At 36.4% G+C, this 22,637-nt stretch overlaps 2 protein-coding genes across 3 annotated transcripts in view; one reads left to right on the forward strand and one right to left on the reverse strand.

The window, feature by feature from the left end:
• RNASEL (ribonuclease L) overlaps positions 1 to 22,637 on the reverse strand; it is a 107,707-nt gene that overhangs the window by 40,671 nt on the left and 44,399 nt on the right. The gene's annotated exons all lie outside the window — the stretch shown is intronic.
• RGSL1 (regulator of G protein signaling like 1) overlaps positions 1 to 22,637 on the forward strand; it is a 41,719-nt gene that overhangs the window by 4,736 nt on the left and 14,346 nt on the right. The window contains exons 4-10 of the mRNA XM_058174687.1: positions 556 to 685; positions 4,124 to 4,228; positions 14,048 to 14,209; positions 15,511 to 16,499; positions 17,493 to 17,555; positions 19,924 to 20,146; positions 21,377 to 21,484. Of these exons, the coding sequence (XP_058030670.1) occupies positions 556 to 685; positions 4,124 to 4,228; positions 14,048 to 14,209; positions 15,511 to 16,499; positions 17,493 to 17,555; positions 19,924 to 20,146; positions 21,377 to 21,484 (1,780 nt within the window). The remainder of the gene's footprint in view (positions 1 to 555; positions 686 to 4,123; positions 4,229 to 14,047; positions 14,210 to 15,510; positions 16,500 to 17,492; positions 17,556 to 19,923; positions 20,147 to 21,376; positions 21,485 to 22,637) is intronic.

Consider the following 22,637-nt stretch of genomic DNA (forward strand, 5'->3'; position numbering starts at 1 on the left):
TTCACCCATCCTGTTCCCATAGTTAGTAAACAATCTAGCAAGGTACACAAATTCATCTACTTGTTCCAGTTTTTTTGTCACTAATCTGCAGCTTCAGATTTATGTCTCCTTTTCCTTTCCCTTAGCTCTACAGGCACACAATATACTCATTTTCCTTCTTTCATTTCTTAATTCATACTCTTTACTCCTGTTATATCCTTCTGTACTTAGAGCACATTCAGGTCCAGTATTTCTGACTTCTATATCATCAGCATTGGGAAGTCTCCAAAATGGTGGCCAAATTTTGTGCCATTGCCATGGCAACCAGAAGATATTGGTTCCATGCTACAGGTATGCTTAATCTCAGGTATAAAGAGATTTTAAGTCATGGTTCATCCTTTTCTTCTGACAGAATCACTCACATGCGGTCACCTGTCCTCTAGAAAACAAGCCATAAAGTTCTCTTAAGGTTTCCTGCATTTCAGAATAGCGATTCTTTTCTAGCATTAATCTTTGGCTCATGCAGATTATTATTATTTTAAAAAAAGTTCATTGCTATTTTGGGGGCTCATACAGGTATCAAAGCACAAAGGCTTGTTGAATTGGATGGAGAAGCATCGGCTGCCTTTCTTCTGCAAAACAAATCTGTTTCTTCATTATGTACTCTGTGCGGAGCTTGTCAGTTTCATCCGCTCTCCAGAGGCAGGTGAGAATTGAAGCTAAACATATTAAGTTAACATAGAGATGACAGGGGGTCTTTTGGGGGTGGGGTGATGGTGGAATTTTAGGGAATTGAGCACCTTGTTTTTCGGCAGAGATGCAGGATAGTCAACGTCTTGGAATTTGTCTAGGGGAAAGGGAAATTTCCCAACAACTACTCCAGGGAAGAGCTGTCTCAGGCAGTAATATTATTACTACTCCTAAAAACACTGCTAACTCAACAATCCCAGTGGAAAATGTTCTAATGGAAATTTGCAAAGCCAAAGAGCTACAGATTTCTGGAAAAATGACAATGGATTGAATGAAAGGGCCCATTGCTTCCCAAAGTTCACATATAAGCTGCTCGACAGCCTCCTTGATTGAAAGAGCACAAAACTCATACTTAAAACTAACCCTGTTGTTAGTTATCTGGAAGACTTGTTTTGACTGTGGGTTTAGCAGTTTGGTGGGCGGTGGGAACCCACATTCAGTCCCATGGAACATATGATTCAAGGTGGCAAACTATCCAGTACAATAGGAGAACATGTTTCACCTTATGAAGCACTTTCATGATTAAGGGCTGAATAGACTTCTTTTGAACACGGATTTAGTACTGTGCTAAGCTCAAGAGCTGTTGAGTAAAATGGGGGAATTTGCCTCATTGGACAGATTTCCCACCCCATGGATCAGCTATTCTATGCACTGAGGAAAGTACCAGGTTGTGACAGAAAGCTACTCCAATGATTCTAAGCATCCATAAAAAACATTCCTCCATCATATTGTTTTGATTGGCAGATGGTTACATCATCAACTGCTGACAAAAAAAAACTGGGGGGGCGGCAACCAAGCAATGGCTCAACCAATGACTTCACATAACATAGCCTGTATATCAGTGGTGGGTTTCAAATTTTTTTACTACCGGTTCTGTGGATGTGGCTTGGTGGGCATGGCAGGGGAAGGATACTGTAAAATCTCCATTCCCACCCCACTCCAGGGGAAGGTTACTGCAAAATCCCCATTTCCTCCTGATCAGCTGGGACTCGGGAGGCAAAGAATAGATGAGGGTGGGGCCAGTTAGAATTTTTACTACCGGTTCTCCAAACCACTCAAAATTTCCGCTACCGGTTCTCCAGAACTGGTCAGAACCTGCTGAAACCCACCTCTGCTATATATCCAGAACCAGCTCTCTATCATCCAATGGCAAGCTAGGGCAGGAGTAAAAGAGTCAGGATAGGGATTGATAGCAATTTTTTTGACCATCGATTTTCCTGCTAGCTAAAGACCATGTAGATGACACTTTAATAGAGCCATTTAATGAAACCCCTTCAGTCACTGTTAAGAGCACTGCTTTGAATATGACTCTAAAACCCTTCAGAATGTGTAGAAGTATGAATATAGCACCTGACCACAAGTCCTTATTGCAGCCCTAATTTTTTTCTGGAATTGCACCTTTGCTTTGTTGTCATACGAGTCGAGAAAGAGACACAACTGCTTTCCAGGTTTGTAGAGAAGCTTGCACTCCAGCATTGTCTTAAGCACCACAGAGCCCTACTTTCCACTGCTGTCCCAACCGAAGTGAATTAAACCTAGAATAGAATAGAATAGAATAGAATAGAATAGAATAGAATAGAATAGAATAGAATAGAATAGAATAGAATAGAATAGAATTTTTTATTGGCCAAGTGTGATTGGATGCACAAGGAATTTGTCTTGATGCATATGTTCTCAATATACATAAAAGAAAAGATACCTAATAGAAATTCTTGAAAAACTTTCCATTGCTAAGTATTGCTCATGCTGATGTTTTGTTGTTAGTCTTACTTAAGAAGTTATAGATTCAGTTCAGTAAGTAGCTATTTTATAAGACCAGCTTGGCCAACAATCAGAAAGGAACCAGTGATTTACCCAACAATAATTGTGTATTACACTAACTTTAGCCTTATTTTCCAAATGTTATGAGTGTGACAAGACAGGGAAGGCACATTTTATTAAGGAATAAACCCTGCCCATCTGCTTCAAGTTCTCCAACACTTTGCATGTTGTCACCAAGAAACTGTCACTAAATCAACTCCAACAGACCAATTTAGTATAGTAGTTAAGGCACCAGCTAGAAACTGGGAAACCATGAGTTCTACTTCTACTTTAGGCACAAAGCAACTGGGTTGACCTTGGGCCAGTGCCTTTCTTTCTACTCTAGAAAGAAGGTCATAGCAAATGACTTCTGAAAAATCTTGTCAAGAAACCTGCAGAAACTTGTCTAGCAGTCACCAGAAATCAACAATGACCTGAAGGCAAAAATAAAAAAAAATCAGCTCCAACTTATACATTTGTTCAAGAAATAGTTGCATTCTGCCACATTATATCATTACACTTGATGCAAAAGTGTACTTAAGCTAATCCTCTCACTAAAATTACAATTGTTCGAGGCAAATTTTGCTATGTAAAAGATCACCATTCATTAGACATTTCCAGTGACAGTGGTTTGAGTTAAAAATAGACAGATGGGTCTTGTTACAGAGTGCTCCATCATTGTTCAAGCTTTTGATCTTATAAATCTGAAGTGCAAACTGGCTGCGTTGTAATGGATTTCGAAACTGCAGCTGGATTAATTATATTACTATAAAAAGAAGTAAGTGATGGGTTTTTCATTAGACAGCCAGGCATAATTATATAAATAAATATATTGGATCAGCTCATATGGAAGTTAATTCAAGGTCTTTTCAGTAGTGTTGGAAAAAATATCCATCTAGTTCAGTTCCAAGCTGGGAGAAAGACACTGGAAACATGGAGGCTGATTGGAAAGGTAGTTTATTAATCAACGGGACCACATGGGCTTAAGGTCCTGGGCAGCTGACCACATGGAGTGAAGAGTGAGGGTTGTTTATACCCTCTCTTGGGCCTTGCCCTTGAGCTTCCTGTTCTGGTGCAAGAAATGTATTCTATTGGCTGTATTCATGTAGTCCCATGCTAGGAGTTTTTCTGAGATAAGTTTGGTTGACGCCTAGAGGGTGATGCAATGTTCCCAGGTGATTTTGCAATGCAGTGAGCCCTGCTGCTAGATAATCCTATTATGTCCTGGAGAGGCATGTCTTAATCCCATCACCCTGGAATTGAAGGTCTTTTGTTTTGTAGATAGACTGGACCAGTCCTTCTTAATGGGCACCAAATATCTGCTGGGGGCAGGGAACTGGGGCTGAGTTTCTGTCTCCCTTAAGATTTCCATTTCTCTTTTAGGGGAAATATAATATTCTGCCTTTTTAAATATTTCTTAAAATATTTCATTCTTCTAGGAGGGAAGAAAAAGAGAAAGCAAGCCCTTTCTTTTCCCCCTCTATTTTGTCACTTTTGGTACAGAAACAAGTAATTTCTAAGCGACGGGAGAGGACCCCATTCCACCCCGGCAAAAACATTCTCTGGTGATATTGTCTTTGCTTTTGCTTTGCAGCGGAGATGTTGCGATGGAGAAAGGCTGATCAGTGGCTGCTTGAGAAATGCATTGCTGGCAGTAGAGGCATGTGGCGTTTTCGGTCCTTCATGCAAGGAATGGCAGGTAGACAAGGCAGCACCAGAAATCACAATCCAAGAGAAACAGGGCTAAGGAGAGTTGAACGATTTCTCTCTCAGATCAATGGAGAACCATAGCTCAAAGAATGAAGACTAGGAAGAAGCCCCTGGTTCCAATCTTTGACTGTCTGAAATTTAATGGGCTGGCTAAATCTTTCTTGCTGAAATCCTACAGAGCTAGAATGAATATACCTTCCCTGATCTGAGCAGTATTTCCAGCCTTGTCCCTTTTTAGAAAACATTGCAAAACTTGGTGTGGGTGATATGACCAGCAAAAGAGATTAGCTGTGATCACACATAGTTCATACGTGTGTGTGTGTGTGTGTGTGTGTGTACACATATACATATACACATATATGTGATCATACATACTTCAGCCATACTGTCCTAAATTCTATGCCTTGGAAACACAACTACAAAAAAAAGTGAAAAGAGGAGAAAAAGAAAAGAGGAAATGAGAAAATGACTGTTCTAATCAGTGGCTACTAGAAAAAAAATATCTCCCTCTTAAAATTTTATTATTTGCACATTTCTATTTATAAAATCTGTTTTCGCCCCGTATCCTGAAATTAACACTTAAATATAGTCTAGTCCCCACATTCTTGCCCTCTTTTTATCCCTCCCTTCTACATTAAAAAAAAAACATAAATTTCTCACCACAAATTTTTTTCTTAATTCTTACATTCCACAAAGCCAAAAAAGTAATTATCCCTAATTTAATCAAAAACAAATCAATAACAAAAACTAAAAGAAACAAGGTAGTATCTATAAAATATTTCCTACTTCAATTCACACCTTTTAATTTAAAAAAGGTCTCCCATCGCTTGTTAATTCAATACCAAAAAAAGAAAGTAACATATAAAACAAAATACACTCTGAAAAGCTCTCTCCTACATTTAATTCTCACCTTTCAATTTCATAAAAATCTCCCATCACTTATTATTTCATCCTTAATCTTTAAAGTTCCTTGCTATAAATCATCATACTCTCATATTCAAATGAATTCTATTTGTATCTGTAACTTAATTGCCACTCTTTTCTTATTCTGTCAATTTCAACATTGTCTATTCTTAATAAAAGAGAAGATTAAAAAGGAGCAAATATTTCTTGTGTCTCAAATGCTTTCATGCTTATATTTATATATTCTTTTAAAAGTTTTATCTCAAATCACATCAGCTTAACAGCATATGCTTAAAAAATTCCATATTTTCTTAGCTCATTAAGTTTCTCGGCACTCCTTTCCCTCTTTTCCCTCCTTATAATTCTCTAATAATCTTTATACAAATTTTAGCTGTATATTATAACACTTTTTTTATATTATTTCCTGTCATTGCTGCAAGCAGCTCATTATTTTTTCTTTTTCTTTCTTTTTTTTTTTAAAGTTTTATTTTAACATTCATATCTAATAACCTATTTAATGTACCATCATATACAATTAATCGGACCTGCCCGGTCACCACCCCCTTCCTTTAACTCTCTTCCCTTCTCTACCTTCTTCTACTTTCCACAACCATCCTCCCCCTCTCCTATCTACATCCTCTCCTCCTTCCTCCCTACTCCTTTCTTCTCCCTCTTCCTTCCTTTCCTCTTCCTCCTCTTCTCTTTCCTACCTCCTTCTCTCTTCTACTTCCTTCCTTCCCGTCATTCTGAAGTGGTAGCCAGGCAGCTCCGATCTTACATTAATTATACTTCTTCAATCATCTTTGTACATTAACCATCAATCCATTTTCTACCTCATCCCCCTCCCTCCCTCCCCTCCTCCCCACCCCAGGACTTCCCAGAACCGAATACAGGGTATAAAACTAACAACAAAAATTAAAATATAACACAAATCATAATCCATAGTCACTCCTTAAAACCTCAACTCCCCTTCCAGAAACAAAGAAAATACATTTCTTCCAATCCATTATATATCAGACCATTCCACTCCTAGAGTTCTCAGAAATTTCCGATTGTGTTAGTGTTTGTTCTTGAATAAAGTACATAGTTTTAATATCCAACCTTCATCAATCAATATCAAAACAACGTTCCATCTTCCAATATTCACCAAGGGTTCTTCTAAAATGTCTTTCTTCCTTAAGCAGTCTCTCAAAAATAGATCATATTTCCATCTTAATTTCTTAAATTTTTCTGTCCAACCTTCAAGGGTAAACAATAGTCCATCTTTTCACATTTGACATTTATATACATCAAATAATATTACAAATATCCAATATATCAATTATAATAATTAAAATCTTCACTTTACCTTGCTTATATCAAATAAATTATTAAAATTACACCTATAACTTATCCAAAATATATCTATTATAACAATTAAATTCTAATTAGCCATATAACAACATTACATCCATCTCTTAAATATAATATTTAATCCAAATTCCTAAATTTTACTATCTATCCTCCAAAGTTAAACAATATTCCATCTTCCTATTCCTTTATACCTGAAATATAGTATCCCTAAAATTACACCTTTATATCCAAAATAAATCATTTACAAAAATTAATCATAATCGTATATAATAGAATTAAACATTCTCCTTCCCCTTCTTCTGTCATACACATTTTCCACCATCTATTCACCATTCAACTTAACTTCTATTAATAAAGAGTTCCCAATCTTTAATACATTAGTGTAGAAATCTCGTGCTTTACAAACTGTATTGAGAAAATACTTTCTTCCTTTATAATTCACTGTTAAACCAGTGATTTTTAATCACTGGTTTTAAGATTTTTTCTTAAATCATTATTTATTTATTTATTTTATTTATAGTTTAATTTCTAAACTGCCCTTCTCCCGAAGGACTCAGGGCAGTTTGCAGCCTTATTAAAAACACAAATAATACATAATATAAATAACAAATTTAAAACGAATTTAAAACAAATATTAAATAGGCCTAATTAACTAAAAGGTCATAGACCAACGTAAAAACCCTTAAAATTTAAAATTATAATTAAAATCTTCACTTTACCTTGCTTATATCAAATAGTACCCTAAAATTACACCTATAACTTATCCAAAATATATCTATTATAACAATTAAATTCTAATTAGCCATATAACAACATTACATCCATCTCTTAAATATAATATTTAATCCAAATTCCTAAATTTTACTATCTATCCTCCAAAGTTAAACAATATTCCATCTTCCTATTCCTTTATACCTGAAATATATCAAATAACATTATTAAAATTACACCTATAACTTATCCAAAATATATCTATTATAACAATTAAATTCTAATTAGCCATATAACAACATTACATCCATCTCTTAAATATAATATTTAATCCAAATTCCTAAATTTTACTATCTATCCTCCAAAGTTAAACAATATTCCATCTTCCTATTCCTTTATACCTGAAATATATCAAATAACATTATTAAAATTACACATTTATATCCAAAATATAACTATTATAACAATTAAATTCTAATTAGCCATATAACAACATTACATCCATCTCTTAAATATAATATTTAATCCAAATTCCTAAATTTTACTATCTATCCTCCAAAGTTAAACAATATTCCATCTTCCTATTCCTTTATACCTGAAATATATCAAATAGTACCCCTAAAATTACACCTATAACTTATCCAAAATATATCTATTATAACAATTAAATTCTAATTAGCCATATAACAACATTACATCCATCTCTTAAATATAATATTTAATCCAAATTCCTAAATTTTACTATCTATCCTCCAAAGTTAAACAATATTCCATCTTCCTATCCCTTTATACCTGAAATATATCAAATAACATTATTAAAATTACACATTTATATCCAAAATATATCTATTATAACAATTAAATTCTATTTAGCCACATAACAACATTACATCCATCTCTTAAATATAATATTTAATCCAAATTCCTAAATTTTACTATCTATCCTCCAAAGTTAAACAATATTTCATCTACCTATTCCTTTATACCTGAAATATATCAAATAACATTATTAAAATTACACCTATAACTTATCCAAAATATATCTATTAAAACAATTAAATTCTAATTAGCCAAATAACAACATTACATCCATCTCTTAAATATCATATTTAATCCAAATTCCTAAATATTCCTATCTATCGACCAAAGTTAAAGAATATTTCATCTTCCTATTCCTTTATACCTGAAATATATCAAATAGTACCCCTAAAATTACACATTTATATCCAAAATAAATCATTTACAAAATTAATCATAATCATATATAATAGAATTAAACATTCTCCTCCCTTCTTCTGTCTTACATTTTCCACCATCTATTCAACATTCAACTTAACTTCTATTAATAAAGAGTTCCCAATCTTTAATACATTAGTGTAGAAATCTCGTGCTTTACAAACTGTATTGAGAAAATACTTTCTTCCTTTATAATTCACTGTTAAACCAGTGATTTTTAATCACTGGTTTTAAGATTTTTTCTTAAATCATTATTTATTTATTTATTTTATTTATAGTTTAATTTCTAAACTGCCCTTCTCCCGAAGGACTCAGGGCGGTTTGCAGCCTTATTAAAAACACAAATAATACATAATATAAATAACAAATTTAAAACGAATTTAAAACAAATATTAAATAGGCCTAATTAACTAAAAGGTCATAGACCAACGTAAAAACCCTTAAAATTTAAAATTATAATTAAAATACACTCAGGCTAGTCCCGCATTAAATAGTAAGGTCTTCAGTTCCTGCTTGAAGGTTCGGAGGTCGGGAGTTGGGGTAACCCGGAGGTAACTCGTTCAAATTAATATTCCAGTTCTGTAGATATTTCTGTTCTTCAAATGGACCTAAGGCTTCTTGTTCTCCGATATACAGGACTGGGGGACCGATGCTGGCGTCCTAGGCTCGGCGGGGTTCGGAGGCCACAGGCGCGGCCATTATTTGGTCGTCGCCTGGGCGCTGTGCCCGGTGACACCGGGCTTTGGATTTATAATTGCAGCAGCCTGGTGGTGAACAGGGAGCGGAAGAATTGAGGAATGAAGAAGGGAAGGAATATCGGCAAGCGTGGTGGAGTACTCCGGTGCGGGGGTTTTCTCCCCTGCGACTGGAAGAGTCTGAATCACTTTGGAGAGAGGAGAACTTAAAATAACACAAATCATAATCCATAGTCACTCCTTAAAACCTCAACTCCTTCCAGAAACAAAGAAAATACATTTCTTCCAATCCATTATATATCAGACCATTCCACTCCTAGAGTTCTCAGAAATTTCCGATTGAGTTAGTGTTTGTTCTTGAATAAAGTACATAGTTTTAATATCCAACCTTCAAGGGTAAACAATAGTCCATCTTTTCACATTTGACATTTATATACATCAAATAATATTACAAATATCCAATATATCAATTATAATAATTAAAATCTTCACTTTACCTTGCTTATATCAAATAAATTATTAAAATTACACCTATAACTTATCAAAATATATCTATTATAACAATTAAATTCTAATTCTATTCTATTCTATTTGTATCTGTAACTTAATTGCCACTCTTTTCTTATTCTGTCAATTTCAACATTGTCTATTCTTAATAAAAGAGAAGATTAAAAGGAGCAAATATTTCTTGTGTCTCAAATGCTTTCATGCTTATATTTATATATATAAAACAAAATACACTCTGAAAAGCTCTCTCCTACATTTAATTCTCACCTTTCAATTTCATAAAATCTCCCATCACTTATTATTTCATCCTTAATCTTTAAAGTTCCTTGCTATAAATCATCATACTCTCATATTCAATGAATTCTATTTGTATCTGTAACTTAATTGCCACTCTTTTCTTATTCTGTCAATTTCAACATTGTCTATTCTTAATAAAAGAGAAGATTAAAAGGAGCAAATATTTCTTGTGTCTCAAATGCTTTCATGCTTATATTTATATATTCTTTTAAAAGTAAAAAAAAAAAAAAAAAAAAAAAAAAAAAAAAAAAAAAAAAAAAAAAAAAAAATCAATATCAAAACAACGTTCCATCTTCCAATATTCACCAAGGGTTCTTCTAAAATGTCTTTCTTCCTTAAGCAGTCTCTCAAAAATAGTTCATATTTCCAACTTAATTTCTTAAATTTTCTGTCCAACCTTCAAGGGTAAACAATAGTCCATCTTTTCACATTTGACATTTATATACATCAAATAATATTACAAATATCCAATATATCAATTGTAATAATTAAAATACACTCAGGCTAGTCCCGCACGATTAAATAGTAAGGTCTTCAGTTCCTGCTTGAAGGTTCGGAGGTCGGGGAGTTGGGGTAACCCCGGAGGTAACTCGTTCCAAATTAATATTCCAGTTCTGTAGATATTTCTTTTGTTCTTCACTTAGATGTTGTTTATCTATTTTTCTTGTTGCCAGTTGTTCTCTGCTTTATTCTTGAATGTTATGAATCTTAAAGGTCAGGCAACTGGTTCGTAAAATCCTCCCTTGAAACTCTTCTATAATCACAGAGATTTTTCAATCTTGTATTTCCTCTTCTGCCTTTAATGTCACTCTTTAGTCTACAGTTACAATTCACAATTAACAAAGTATCCATTTTGTTTCTGTAACACAACTGTTGGTAAGTGACATATATCTTGCACTCAGAATTGTCATTTTCTAGTTCCATACCGTGCTGGCTATACTTTCTTCCTTTATAATTCACTGTTAAACCAGTGATTTTTAATCACTGGTTTTAAGATTTTTCTTAAATCATTATTTATTTTATTTTATTTATAGTTTAATTTCTAAACTGCCCTTCTCCCAAGGACTCAGGGCGGTTTGCAGCCTTATTAAAACACAAATAATACATAATATAAATAACAAATTTAAAATTATAATTAAAATCTTCACTTTACCTTGCTTATATCAAATAACATTATTAAAATTACACCTATAACTTATCCAAAATATATCTATTATAATAATTAAATTCTAATTAGCCATATAACAACATTACATCCATCTCTTAAATATAATATTTAATCCAAATTCCTAAATTTTACTATCTATCCTCCAAAGTTAAACAATATTCTGAATTCATATAGTATATTGAACCACAAACCAATGAAACAGATAAAAGTTGCAAAAGCCTTAAAACCACAAAAGAACCAACCAAGGTTAATAATCACCATACTAACATACAGTATGATAATGGAGCCCTTCTGAGGTCTTTAACAAGTTAAATATTTCTTGTGTCTCAAATGCTTTCATGCTTATATTTATATATTCTTTTAAAGTTTTATCTCAAATCACATCAGCTTAACAGCATATGCTTAAAAATTCCATATTTTCTTAGCTCATTAAGTTTCTCGCACTCCTTTCCTCTTTTCCTCCTTTCATAAACAAAGAAAATACATTTCTTCCAATCCATTATATATCAGACCATTCCACTCCTAGAGTTCTCAGAAATTTCCGATTGTGTTAGTGTTTGTTCTTGAATAAAGTACATAGTTTTAATATCCAACCTTCATCAATCAATATCAAAACAACGTTCCATCTTCCTATTCCTTTATACCTGAAATATAGTATCCCTAAAATTACACCTATAACTTATCCAAAATATATCTATTATAACAATTAAATTCTAATTAGCCATATAACAACATTACATCCATCTCTTAAATATAATATTTAATCCAAATTCCTAAATTTTACTATCTATCCTCCAAAGTTAAACAATATTCCATCTTCCTATTCCTTTATACCTGAAATATAGTATCCCTAAAATGACACCTTTATATCCAAAATAAATCATTTACAAAAATTAATCATAATCATATATAATAGAATTAAACATTCTCCTTCCCCTTCTTCTGTCTTACACATTTTCCACCATCTATTCACCATTCAACTTAACTTCTATTAATAAAGAGTTCCCAATCTTTAATACATTAGTGTAGAAATCTCGTGCTTTACAAACTGTATTGAGAAAATACTTTCTTCCTTTATAATTCACTGTTAAACCAGTGATTTTTAATCACTGGTTTTAAGATTTTTTCTTAAATCATTATTTATTTATTTATTTTATTTATAGTTTAATTTCTAAACTGCCCTTCTCCCGAAGGACTCAGGGCGGTTTGCAGCCTTATTAAAAACACAAATAATACATAATATAAATAACAAATTTAAAACGAATTTAAAACAAATATTAAATAGGCCTAATTAACTAAAAGGTCATAGACCAACGTAAAAACCCTTAAAATTTAAAATTATAATTAAAATACACTCAGGCTAGTCCAGCACGATTAAATAGTAAGGTCTTCAGTTCCTGCTTGAAGGTTCGGAGGTCGGGGAGTTGGGGTAACCCCGGAGGTAACTCGTTCCAAATTAATATTCCAGTTCTGTAGTTATTTCTTTTGTTCTTCACTTAGATGTTGTTTATCTATTTTTCTTGTTGCCAGTTGTTCTCTGCTTTATTCTTGAATGTTATGAATCTTAAAGGTCAGGCAACTGGTTCGTAAAATCCTCCCTTGAAACTCTTCTATAATCGCAGAGATTTTTCAATCTTGTATTTCCTCTTCTGCCTTTAATGTCACTCTTTAGTCTACAGTTACAATTCACAATTAACAAAGTATCCATTTTGTTTCTGTAACACAGAGCCGCACCTCTTTTGTTTCAATTTGTTTCCCTTTTTATCCAATTTGTCCCATTTGAAGTAAATAGTTTAATTTTAATCCTTTGCTTGCTCCAAATATGTAAAAAATAGAGGAAATAGGAGATGTTCAATTACAGTCCAGTTTTAGATCCTTCTTTAGTTCCTTTCTTTTTTCTCCTTATATGTAATCTTTAATTAGCCAATAAAACTTTCAAAATTCTTCAAATTTTAATTTAATTAAAAGTCTTATTTTCCTCTGTTTATTTAGGGCTCTAGACTTCTGTTCCAAGTGAAATTTGTCAGTTTTTAGGTATCACTTTAATTATTTCCTTCCGGTTTCATATCCCATTTAATTTAGCCGCTGTTTCAAAATTCTTTCTTAAAGGCTTGTTGCCAATATCTCCCAAAGTGCCTCTTTGTGAGCTGGTGTTAACTCACCCAGCTTCCTTATCTTGTTCAATATTTCCGCTTTATTCTCCTGCCCATTCTTTGTGACCGTCCCACTTTAGGCAGCTGATGATGGCCGTGGTCCACCTTGCTGGGTCAAGGGAAAAAAGCCAGACCTGCAGGGAATTTGCAACTTCCCTGTTCGCTCCAATGGCTCCCTCTTTATTTGCTGCCCCTGCAGGGCAGCTATGGTCCAGTCCGGACCCCCATAACGAGGGGACTTTTGGCGCTCACCCTGGAGCTCCCGTGGTTCACGTCCGTTTCATCACGACGCTGGCCAAGCCTCCTACATATGCTAGTTTTGTGGCCACTCAAGAAATAGTCAGGCACAGGAAGGGTTTGTAACTCCCAGTGTTTTCTTTTCTGTGGGAAATGGGTCCAAATGGCTCTTTGAGTGTTTAAGGTTGCTGACTCTTGGACTAGACAACAGAACTATTATCTATGTCATTAATTAATTAATTAATTAATTAATTCATTCATTCATTCATTCATTCAATGAATTTCTATCCCACCCATGTTACTGATACAGCAACTCTGGCCATGTTCTCATACCAGAGGTCCACAATACCACAACCCCAGAGGTTGACTTTATTGCAGGAATATTTCCTTAAGATCAGTGGGAGATTCAAGAATTTTCAGCAGTAAACCTTTTTTTCTTTTTTTTTACAAAAAAGGAAAGAAAGAAACACTGACTTGAACTATTTTGCTAGTATCTGGTATTGTTGAGGATTACAGATGTGACAAAATCAATGTTCTAATTTCTACAGGTGAAGAGCTCACCAAATTCTGGCTTGCTGCAGAAAGGATACTAGGGATTGATGAAACAGATGAATCCCAGCAAGATCTCTATGTGTCACTGTTCCAGATCCTAATGGCCACCCACTTGCAGGAAGGGTCTACAGTTGTCACTCTCTGTAACACAACTGTTGGTAAGTGACATATATCTTGCACTCAGAATTGTCATTTTCTAGTTCCATACCGTGCTGGCTATACTTTCTTCAAAGAAAGTTATATGAAAATCCTTCTAGAGCAAAATCTATGTAGGTCAGTAACTTGCCTCCCTACAAGATAACACACTGCTTAAGGAGAGATGAAATGTGTGGTGTGTGTGTGTGTGTGTGTGTATATATATATATATATATATATATATATATATATATATATATATATATATATATATATATATATATATATATATATATATATATATATATATATATATATATATATCTTCAGGCTTCAGCTTCGTGCTTCTGGGAGCACGAAGCTGAAGCCTGAAGATGACGAATGAGACTTCGTCGAAACGTCGCCAAGACACTTCCAATTTTACGCGGGAGAAAACCCGAATAACCAAAGACCTACATATATATATATAGAGAGAGAGAGAAAATAAATAAAAAACTTTTAACTTTTAAAAAAAGATGAAACCCATGCTTCCAAAAAGTCTTAGATCTCCATCTGCTTTCCCTTTTCTTTGCATGGGCAACCTCTGCGCACACACATAAACACACGCACGCACAATACATACACATACACACCTGCCTCACAACACAGAGATTCTATTCAACATAATGGATTTACCCTCAATGACCCTCAGTAGTCCTGGTCAGAATAACACTCGGTGGATGTTATGAAACAATATTCTGAATTCATATAGTATATTGAACCACAAACCAATGAAACAGATAAAAGTTGCAAAAGCCTTAAAACCACAAAAGAACCAACCAAGGTTAATAATCACCATACTAACATACAGTATGATAATGGAGCCCTTCTGAGGTCTTTAACAAGTTAAATATTTCATATGAACACACAGACATTTAGAATCTAGAAGGGGGTACCTGAGTATAATTTTGACATATAGTCATTTTACAAATCTGTGCACGCGTAGGCTTGAAATGTTCCTTAACATTTTAAATCACAGAAGAAGATTTGGCTATCAGAAGCATAGAAAATACTTGCAGCAGAACACTGGGATTATCTGAGCTTCCTCAAACTGGCATCCCTGCAAATATGCGCAAATTGAACTTGCAAAATTCCCAGCCAGCAAATTCCCAGAAAGATTTGCCTAGGCAGTAGCAGCTCAGTTATGGCCTCCTTAGGTCTGATCCAAACATCAGAAATCTACAAGCCGATATGGGATTAAAGAATTCAGGTAGACTCTTTTCCTCCTTTCATAAACAAAGAAATTCCTGAGTCCTCTTTTTATGGTTTGTTCTCCTCTTCCCAGAATCACTTCTGAAAAAGACTCCCTTTCACCGGCAACACGTCCATACTCGAAGGGAAATTCTAAACGAGATGCAGAAAGTGGCCCTGTTCAAGATTGAAAGCTACTGGCTCCCCAACTTTTTCATTCATTGCAAATTAAGCATGGAGGAGGAGCCCACATGTCTCCATCTACTCAATCAATATCAGGACCGCTCACTTCAAATTGGCATGCAGAGGCAGAAGGGAATAGCTCTGCCTCCGATGAGCATCCGAGAAAGCAGTTTGGACACAAAATCCTACTACAGTTTGAAAAACAAAAGGGAACTCTGGGATCAGATCAGAGGTAGGAGCCTCTCTCACAAAGCGAAAAAAAAAGATGGCCGCAGCCAGAAACCCAAATCATATAAAGGTAGTCCGGTTCCCAAGAAGCTGACCTTCTCCAGAAAAAGCTTGTCAAGTCCTAGCCCTTGTCACAAAGAACGCATCTGGGACTCTGAAGATGTGATGTCTTTTGATGAATCGCCGAACTTCAAAAGCAGCCCAAGCGAGTTCTTCACCTCCCCAGTATCAGATGAGTTCCCTGACAAGTGCACCTACAACAAATTGCGCTCCTCCACTCCTGTAGTGCAGTTTCCTTCCATGCTTGCTCTGAAAACTTTCATCAAGTCTCCCCCATGTTTAGACTTCCTTCCTTGGGTGCTCACGGCTGACAAATGTGCCGGACGCCCCTTCAGGGAGTTTTTGCTGCGGCGGAACTACGCAGTAGAAGTTCATCTCCTTGATCTGTGGCATGACCTGGAGGACTTCTTGCGCATGATGTTGTGCTCCCTTGGAGAAGGGAACATCCTTCTGCGCCACGTGATGGGGGAAAGGATTTGTGAGCTGTATCTGACGCAGAGCAACAATTGGCATCTGCCCCTGAAACTAACAACACTCCAGAGTTTGCAGAATCTCCTGCCTTCTGGTCATGTGATTCCCTGGGTCCTGAAAGCACAGAAGGAAGTCTGTAAGGTGGGAAGATCATCATCTCTGTCCTTTTCCCAGCCAAAGCAACCTAATCTTTCAGCAGCTTTGCTAGTTCCTGGGGCTATGATGCACGCAATACCTATGGTTTGCCATACAGATAGAAAAGGTGCTTCACCACTTGTAACTAACATGGCAAAAATGTGCTCTGGCACATTTATAAATGTTGCTCTGGCAACATTTACTTTCTGCAGGGTTCCCCCTTATTCCAAAACTGTCCAAAGGCAGACCCAAGGTAAATAAAATGCTAGGCTTTTTCACCCATTGCTTGCAAGGAAGTTAGGAGGAACAGACGCAATAGAGGCAAAATAAGGATTGGCAATGGAAGCATCAAATTTTCAAAAAATGGGAGGAGAAAACAGTATTCAACAGTAAGGAAAGGACCAATATCTAGGCAAGTGGTAGTCAACCTGGTCCCTACCGCCCACTAGTGGGCGTTCCAGCTTTCATGGCGGGTGGTTGGGGTTTTGTCCGATACTGAAGCACTTTCCTTTTTTTTAATTTAATTGACTTTTAAAAAAATTTTCATATCATTATTTAAAAACATTTTCATTAGGTTTTCATAAAATTCCCCATGACAATTAAAATTTCTGAAAATATACTATTTGTATCGCCCGTGCTGAAGTTTAGTTCATGTTACATAAGTGAAACTGAATGGCGCTATAGTGCGACCGCAAATAAAAGAGCCTAGTTCCAGAATAGCTCGCGCATCTCCCCCCACACCACCCAACTGTAACAGACAAGCAGAGCTGTAGCCGGTGCCCCTGACCCCAAACCCAATCCACGATGCGCGAGAAGCATGCACAGACAACGATACATGGGTGGTGGGCGGTTAGAAAATTTTACTACTAACAGAGATACAAAAGTGGGCGGTAGGTATAAAAAGGTTGACTACCCCGATCTAGTCACTGCTAATTAATTAATTATTGTAAAACTGAAAGAAAATCATTTACTTGGGTGTTGTTTTTATGTTCATTTTAGATACTCAGCTTCCTCTATGAAGAGTTTCTTCAGAATGATGACAAAATGTTCCTGTATTATGTGGTAAGAGGGAGCTATGGAGATCTTTAGTTCAGGTGGGAGAGACAAGTAAGGGACCCAAATACAATGCAAAGAAAACAAAACCTCGACTTACAACCACAATGGGACCCAACATTTCTGTTGCTAAGTGAGACATTTGTTAAGTGAATTTTGCTCCACATTTTAAGATCTTTCTTGCCACATTTGTCAAGTGAATCATTGGAAGTGTTAAATTAGTAACATGATTGTTAAGTGAATTTGGTTTCTCCATTGACTTTGCTTGTCAGAAGGTCACAAAAGGTGATCAGGTGACCCTGGAACATTGCAACCGTCATAAATATGAATCAATTGCCAAATGTCTGAATTTTGATCACATGACCACGGGGTTGCTGCAATGGTTGTAAGTGCGAAAAATGAATATAAGTCACTTTTTTTCAGTGTATTGTAACTTTGAATGGTCAGTAAATGAACTGTTGTAAGTTGGGGACTACCCGTAAAATCTTGGAGCAGAAAAGTTATCAGATTTCAGAAGGAATGGATGTTAGATGTTAGAACATGTGCCATGAGGGTCTGTTGCCTGTTGAAACAAGCTTTTAAAAATTAGTTTCAATTAAAGGCCATCAGAATAGCTCAAGCCTGGTGCTTTCAATTGGAATAGGCCAGAGCTATAGTCAAAAGCAGTCCTTCAAGGCACTGTTTGCAAAAAGCAGTCAGTTTTAGCAGACAGATATTTCCATTTCTTCAAGCACTCCTGATTATTCAGCTACTGGCTTCGATGACCCAAAACCAATAATTTAAAAAACAACAACTGACAAGCCTATAGAAAGCAAGTAGAACATTGGAAAGGGTAGGATTCAGAACGAACATACTGCCCCCAGGTCTCTCAGAATAGGCCTACCAGATCTGGGCTGAAAAAAGTTTCAGTGATCACTTGGAAGCATCGAAGATTTAGAGTTTCATGGAGGGTTTATCGATCTCACTGTGACTTTTGCAGCCTAGATCTGGTAGTCTAATCTCAGAGTCTGAGGGGGAAAAGTTCTGTACGGATCTGCCTCAAACTCTCAGTGTGTAGTATTTCAACATTCACTGCTTTGAATAAGCAGGTGTATTATTTACTTTTTTTTTTTACTTTATTTTGTCACAACAGTATACACAAACATCGTCATAAATAAAAACAACATATCATGAAAGAAATATATATATATATATAAGTAAAAGTATGCAACAGCTATGTTAATTTGATATAATGAAGGGAACAATAGGACAGGAACGGTAGGCACTTTTGTGCTCTTATGCACGCCCCTTATAGTCCTCTTAGGAATGGGGTGAGGTCAATAGTAGACAGTTTTTGGTTGAAGATTTTGGGATTTTGAGTAGAGACTATGGAGTCAGGTAATGAGTTCCAAGCGTTAACAACTCTGTTACAGAAGTCATATTTTCTGCAATCAAGTTTGAAGCGGTTGACATTAAGTTTGAATCTATTGTTTGCTCTTGTATTATTGCAATTGAAGCTGAAGTAGTCTTTTACAGGAAGGATATTGCAGTAGATGATTTTGTGTGTTAAACACAGGTCATGTCGAAGTTGGCGGAGTTCTAAATTTTCTAATCCCAGGATTTCTAGTCTGGTAGTATAAGGTATTTTGTTGTTTTTGGAGGAGCGAAGAACTCTTCTAGTAAAATATTTCTGGACGTGTTCGATTGTATTAATGTCAGAGATGTGGTATGGGTTCCAGACGGATGAGCTGTATTCAAGAATAGGTCTGGCAAATGTTTTGTATGCTCTGGTTAGTAGTGTAGAGTTTTTGGAAAAGAAGCTGCATAAAATTAGGTTTACAACTCTTAGAGCCTTTTTTGCTATGTAGTTGCAGTGGGCTTTGGCATTTAGGTCATTTGATATGAAAACTCCAAGATCTTTGGCAGGGTGGGGGTCATCAGTAAGGTAATGACCATCAAGTTTGTACTTGTTGATAGGGTTCTTTTTTCCAATATGTAAGACTGAGCATTTGCTGGTTGAGATTTGGAGTTGCCAAGTTTTAGACCAATCGGAAATAAAGTCGAGGTCTTCTTGAAGGGTAGAAGTATTGTTAGTGGTATTAAATAGTTTGACATTGTCAGCAAAGAGAACACAATAACTTGAGATAAGGTCACAGAGATCATTTATGTATAGTATGAAGAGCGTTGGTCCAAGAACACTATCTTGGGGAACGCCACTTTTGACAGGAACAGGATTTGATATAGCGCTGCCAATTTTGACCACTTGTTGTCTGTTTGACAGGAAGGCATTTATCCAATTGTGAAGAGGTCCCGAAATGCCATAGGATTTTAGTTTGAGGAGAAGTTTATCATGTACTACTGAGTCAAAAGCTTTATATGTTTATATTTTCTTCCACAGAGTGGCAAGGAAAAGAAACCAAATGCAGAAGAGCCATATGACAGAACTGAGAACCTGCGGCTGATCAGAAGGATCATTGAATCCTTGCATCTGAGTCAGGCCTTAGCTGGCATGAGAGACATTGACCTGCTGACACAAGACCACTGGCGACTGTTGGGCATTCAGGACCTGAGCACTGGAGGCTCTATTTTCATGGAATTGGAGCCTGTTGCGCCACAGATGGGTAAATTGACAAAGTTTGCTCAGCAAAAGCAGTGTTTAATTGGAGAACAAGATCTGACTCCTTGCCGGGTTAGCAATTTAGAATATATTTGGGGTACATTGATACACAGCATGCTTGGTTAAGCTACAATGGGATGGGGTAATCTGTGATTGGTTGTGGGAAGTCAGCCACTGGCTTAGCATCGGGGTGAAATGTAAAATTTGTTACTACCGGTTCTGTGGGCGTGGCTTGGTGGTGGTGGTGGTAATGTGACTGGGTGGGCATGGCCAACTTTTTTTTTTTACTTTCAAAAGCAGATTTGAAGAAAGCACCTTACAAGAGGTTGTAAAAAAATGCCTTTAAAATCCTGTGATGATCAGGCAACTCAGCTGGGATCGCCAGAGGAAAAAAAGTTTTTAAAGGGTTCTGACGATCCCAGCTGAGTTGCCTGATCGCCAGAACATTTTAAAAGCATTTTTTACAACCTCTTCGACCTCTTTGGTTGTTTAAAAAAATGCTTTTAAAAGGTTCTGACAATCCCAGCTGAGCCATGCGATCATCAGAGCCTTTTTTTTAAACTTTTAAAAGCGTTTTTTCAGCCGAAGAAAAAATGCTTTTAAAAGTAAAAAAAAAAAAAAAGCCTCTGATGATTGCGTGGCTCAGCTGGGGCGGGGGGGGCAGGGATTTTTGCTACCGGTTCTCTGAACCACCTACCGCCATCGCTACCGGATTGGGCGATCCAGTCCGAACTGGGAGCATTTCACCCCTGCTTAGCATGCTATGTGAAACAGGCCACTACTGCTGCAGATCTCTTACAGCTATTTGTTTGACCTGGGTTTAAATTTAGATGTCCTGAGGTAGATTTCGACCCAGTTCTCAGAAGTGTAAACAGATCAGGTTTGCAGTGATTCATCTCTGGAACCACCAGAGCTAGTTCTTTGGAACTGGGGCAGCATTAGGCAGCTCAGAGAGCAAAGCTAGCTGGATTGAATTAGAGTCTGCTTCCTGATTGGGCAAAACTGTTTGCAAAAATGGAACTAGAGGGATTAAAATGCATGGTTGAACCTTTTGTGACTCCCCCCCAAAAAAATCACAAAATCACCTGCAATTTCATGGTGCACTGAATTACATCTGAGTTGTAACTTCTTTCCCCATAACTTAAACAAATCCTGAGTAGCCAACTTGAGTAGCTCAAAACCACTAATGACTGCCATGCTTGTTCCCACTTTCTCCCCCTGCCCACAACAACAGATTATGGCAGCATGACATTTGAAGAGCTGGCTCGGCTGAATCCCAAGATGGCTGTGGAACTTCTTAGCAAGAACTTCCGGGAGTTCTGCAAAAGATGTCCATCAGGCAGTGAGTTCTTGGAGCACTGGAATCAAGAGGAATTCTTCTGGTTCACCAGCAATATGGAAGAAAATGGAATAGAAATCCCAATAGAGATAATTAGGGTGTATTGGTGGCCTTCTGTTACCTTAATATCTCAAAATGGGGGGGGGGGACATCTGGAGGCATCTAAAAATAAAGTACAGATACTCCTTGTTTACCAACCCCAACTGAGACTAGAGGCATGATCATTAAGCAAAGCAGCCACAAAGTGAAACCATGATTGTGTTTATTATCCTACTTCAGCTTTCCTCACCTTTACAACTCTGTGAAAGTCGTAAATATGATGATTGGTTGTAAAGCTACTTTTTCATCACTTTCAGAACTGGAAACCATTGCTAAATCAGGCAGTCACTAAATGAGGACTACCTGAATTTCCTGCAGCAGTCTTGAGATTCTGCAAGGATATCATATTTTCAGGGTACCAGCAGTTCAGACTCTTGTTGCCCAAATTTTATGATTTCACCATTGAAATGAAGTAAGATAGTCTGATGATACAAGATACTGCAGGAACAGAAAAAATCTAATTGTTTGTAAGAGGGTGAGGCTGGTGGAGAAATGGCAGCCACTTATAACCTGCCAGTTATTATTAGTTGATAAGGGAAATGCCTCAGTCAATATCTGCTTGGGTATTGTTAGCTATATTTCCCATTTAAAAATATATATCTTCCCTCTCAAATAAAATAATAAAAAATAATATGCAGGTGTTCAGTCGGTCCATCATGGCAGCTTGTCTCTTGGAATCATAGCCCCATATTTTGTGTCCTCTGCCTATCCTCCCGCCTTGCTGGTATGTCTAACAGGAGATGGGATGTGTTCCCTTTAAGAACCACCCCAGTTTGCTGACCACTCAGCAAAGGGAAATGCAGCCTCTTTTGCTGGGCACCTGGTGCTGGAAGGTGGTAATGTCCAGTTAGTATAAATTAGCAGTAATAATAGCATTTACACTTACAGTATATACCGTCTCATAGTGCTTTACAGCAGGGATCCACAACCCCCAGCTGCTATCCACTACCAGGCCTTGAGCAAATCAGAAATGGGCTGTGAAGTGGATGTGCACACACATCCCCTCTTCGCAAGCAATGGGCGAGCATGTGAATGCATGTTCCATTTGTGTGAGTGG

This window comes from Ahaetulla prasina, chromosome 3 (genome assembly GCF_028640845.1).
Source record: "Ahaetulla prasina isolate Xishuangbanna chromosome 3, ASM2864084v1, whole genome shotgun sequence".
Lineage (NCBI taxonomy): Eukaryota > Metazoa > Chordata > Lepidosauria > Squamata > Colubridae > Ahaetulla > Ahaetulla prasina.